This window comes from Odontomachus brunneus, unplaced genomic scaffold (assembly GCF_010583005.1).
Source record: "Odontomachus brunneus isolate Ranch 3 - 2012 unplaced genomic scaffold, Obru_v1 Obru_scaffold_155, whole genome shotgun sequence".
Classification (NCBI taxonomy): domain Eukaryota; kingdom Metazoa; phylum Arthropoda; class Insecta; order Hymenoptera; family Formicidae; genus Odontomachus; species Odontomachus brunneus.
In genome coordinates this window covers 227,284-230,162 of record NW_022639605.1, presented here as the reverse complement: position 1 = coordinate 230,162, position 2,879 = coordinate 227,284, and the positions used below count along the sequence as shown (strand labels likewise).

At 38.3% G+C, this 2,879-nt stretch overlaps 1 protein-coding gene across 1 annotated transcript; it reads left to right on the top strand.

The window, feature by feature from the left end:
- Nucleotides 1–343: 343 nt before the first annotated feature.
- LOC116850783 (uncharacterized protein K02A2.6-like) lies at nt 344–820 on the top strand. Its single transcript, XM_032829433.1, has one exon. The coding sequence runs from the start codon at nt 344–346 to the stop codon at nt 818–820; it is 477 nt and encodes a 158-aa protein (XP_032685324.1).
- The last annotated feature ends 2,059 nt before the right edge of the window (nt 821–2,879 follow it).

The following is a 2,879-nucleotide window of genomic DNA, read 5'->3' as shown; positions in this document are numbered from 1 at the left end:
AATTATACCTTCACCGTTATACATAGATCTAACGTCAGTATGAAACATGTAGATGCATTGAGTCGCAGAATTTCTTATATAGAATCATTTCCTTTAGAACGTGAATTAGAGTTCTAACAGTTACAGGATGTAAATTTAAAAAAATTAGCAGAATAATTAGAATTTTCCAATCATGAGAAATTCGAGTTAATTGATGGACTAATCTATCGAAAAGCGGCAGATCGTCCGAGATTTGTTGTACCGGAAACTATGATAAAAAATTTGATACGGATACATAATGATCAATTAGCACATTGTGGAGAAAACGTACCAAAGCTTACATCGGTCGTATTGGTTTCCAACTATGCGGAAAAGAATAAAGGATCATATAGAAAATTGTATCACTTGTCTATTAGCGAATGCGTCACAACATGGCAATGAAGGAGAAATGCAGATAGTTTCTGTTGCCTCTGCTCCATTGAAGACAATGCACGTAGATAATTTTGGTTCTTTGCAGCCGTCTGACGAAGGTTATAAATATATTTTGGTAGTAGTAGACGCGTTCACGAGATTCTCTTGGTTGTTTCCTTCGCGCACTACAGGAACACGCAAAACCTACAAATTAATGCGTATGATATTTGATGTATTCGGTGCTCCAAATTGTTTGGTCTCTGATCGAGGTACAGCTTTCACTTCGTCTGAATTTGCCGAGTTTATGAAAGAATACCAAATTAATCATCAGAAAGTAGTAGTAGCCGCTCCTTGGGCTAATGGAATAGCAGAACGTGTAAATAGATTTTTAAAATCGTCCCTTTCAAGAACGACGGAAAAGGCAGACTAATGGAATAAGCAATTGAGTCAAATTCAGTATGTATTGAATAATACTCGCCATATATCAATTAATACAACGCCAAGCAAAATAATGTTAGGTATGGAACAGCGAAATCACGCAGACAAAAATTTAAGCGAATTCGTGCGAGCGATAACACAAATTGATACAGATTTAGGAAAAGAGCGTTCGAATGCAAGAGATCTGGCGTTGGAGGCAACAAACCGACTTAAGCAGTACAAGTCCAATTATGATTCAATTCATAAAAAGCCTACTCAGTATAACGAGGGAGAATTTGTCTTTATTGAAGATCTTCAGGCTAAACCAGGTGTCAATAAAAAACTGAAACACAAGTATAAAGGCCCATATTTGGTATCAAAAGTTTTAAATAATAATCGATATGTTATTAAAGACATACCAGGTTTTAACATTACGGCCAGACCATACAATTCGATTTTATCGTCGGATAAGATCAAACCCTGGATCAAACCAATTAATTTATTAAAAAAAAAAATCTTGTTAACTAATTAGTACATAAAGGCTTTGGACCAGTTATACTACTTGAGAAAGAGATATGAATATAATGAATAAATCACTTACCATTAAGATCAGAACAGCAAAGTTCACTAATATACAGGTTGTCACTTAATCGAGTATAAATGTCTTTGTTTGAAATAATTTGTTAATTAACTTCGACATTCGAGACGAATGTAAGGTCAGGATGGTCGAGCTGTAAGATATCAGCGGATATCGATATTCTTACGCCATCTAACAACACGCAGCAGATCCTCTAAAGCCGTACGAGGAGACAAACTTCTCTCCTCCGCGCGCATTATAAAAACCGAGAGTATGAGCTAGAGGAGAGCAGTTATTTTAGAGAGAGAAGTTAAGGAAAGAACCAACACATAGTCTTGAGGCACAAATAGTTAGTCGCTTGAATTTGGACGACCGTAAGCTTTTTATAAGTTAGTGGAGTAAAATCGTATTACTTACCACTTAGTTATTGAGAGATATTCACCTTGGGTGATTAGTAAATTATTGTAAACTTAAAGAGTTTATTAGTTGGACCTTCTTTAATAAGGAAGGAGAATTTCCTTGAAGGTATTTGTCGTTGAAAGGAAAGCTAGATTGCGGATCGTATTAAAGACTCATTATTCAAGGAGTTTGTATCGACATATATTACATAAAATAAGTGCGGTGTATTTATTAATATTAGCAAGTGTATTTACTCAAACTTGTGCAACTGAACAGTATTACAATAAACTTATTGTTAATTCAAACGTAAAAACCGTTGTGAAATCTTTCTTTATTGGTAATAACCCAAAGGTCATCCGGACACGTATTGTTGCTAAGGTATAACCACCTAAAAGTAACATTACATATGTAACAGTTATTAAGATCAATGTTATAATTTCCTACTTAAGAATGTAACTGTTACATAAAACGCATTATATTGTATTTACATTATTGAATGGGAAATTATAACATTGACGTTATGTTACTGTTAGTTGGTGTTTACTGGGTTTGTACATCTTTATCTGTGCTGCGACGCTATTCGCGAAGATAGTTTCGCGAGCGACGGCAGACCGTCGCCTGTCAACCGCGTCAGCAAACTACCGTGGGCTCCGGTTCACGCCACCAAGTCGAAAAAGATTCGTTGCGCGCCAGGTGCGGAAAGGCCGCACCACCTTGCGATAACCGGGATAGGAAAGTACACGTAATTCGCGTGTCGCGGAACCGTCGGGACCGGCAGCTCCAAGGGTTTTAAGTCGGAGACGGGATGGGTTAGGAGAAGGCGAAATCAACTCGACCTGATATCGATAACGAGGAATACGTTTATTGGGGGACTCTCGCACGTCCCGATATTCAACACGCGATATAATATGGTAACGGCAGCTCCTCGGGAGACGGTACGGTTCGCGAGAATGCCGCGCGAAGCCCGGGGACGATTTCCTCGGGCGAGCCTTTTATTAACCGCGCGACCACTCCGCGGACGAGACACGATGAAGTACGAGCCGATACGCGGCACAAATAAATTTTGAGCAGATGGTCGATCTTACTTTACTTACCA

Bases quoted from the DNA above. Each gene is read 5' to 3' on its own strand.
- LOC116850783 (XM_032829433.1), top strand. From the start codon at position 344: ATGCGGAAAAGAATAAAGGATCATATAGAAAATTGTATCACTTGTCTA.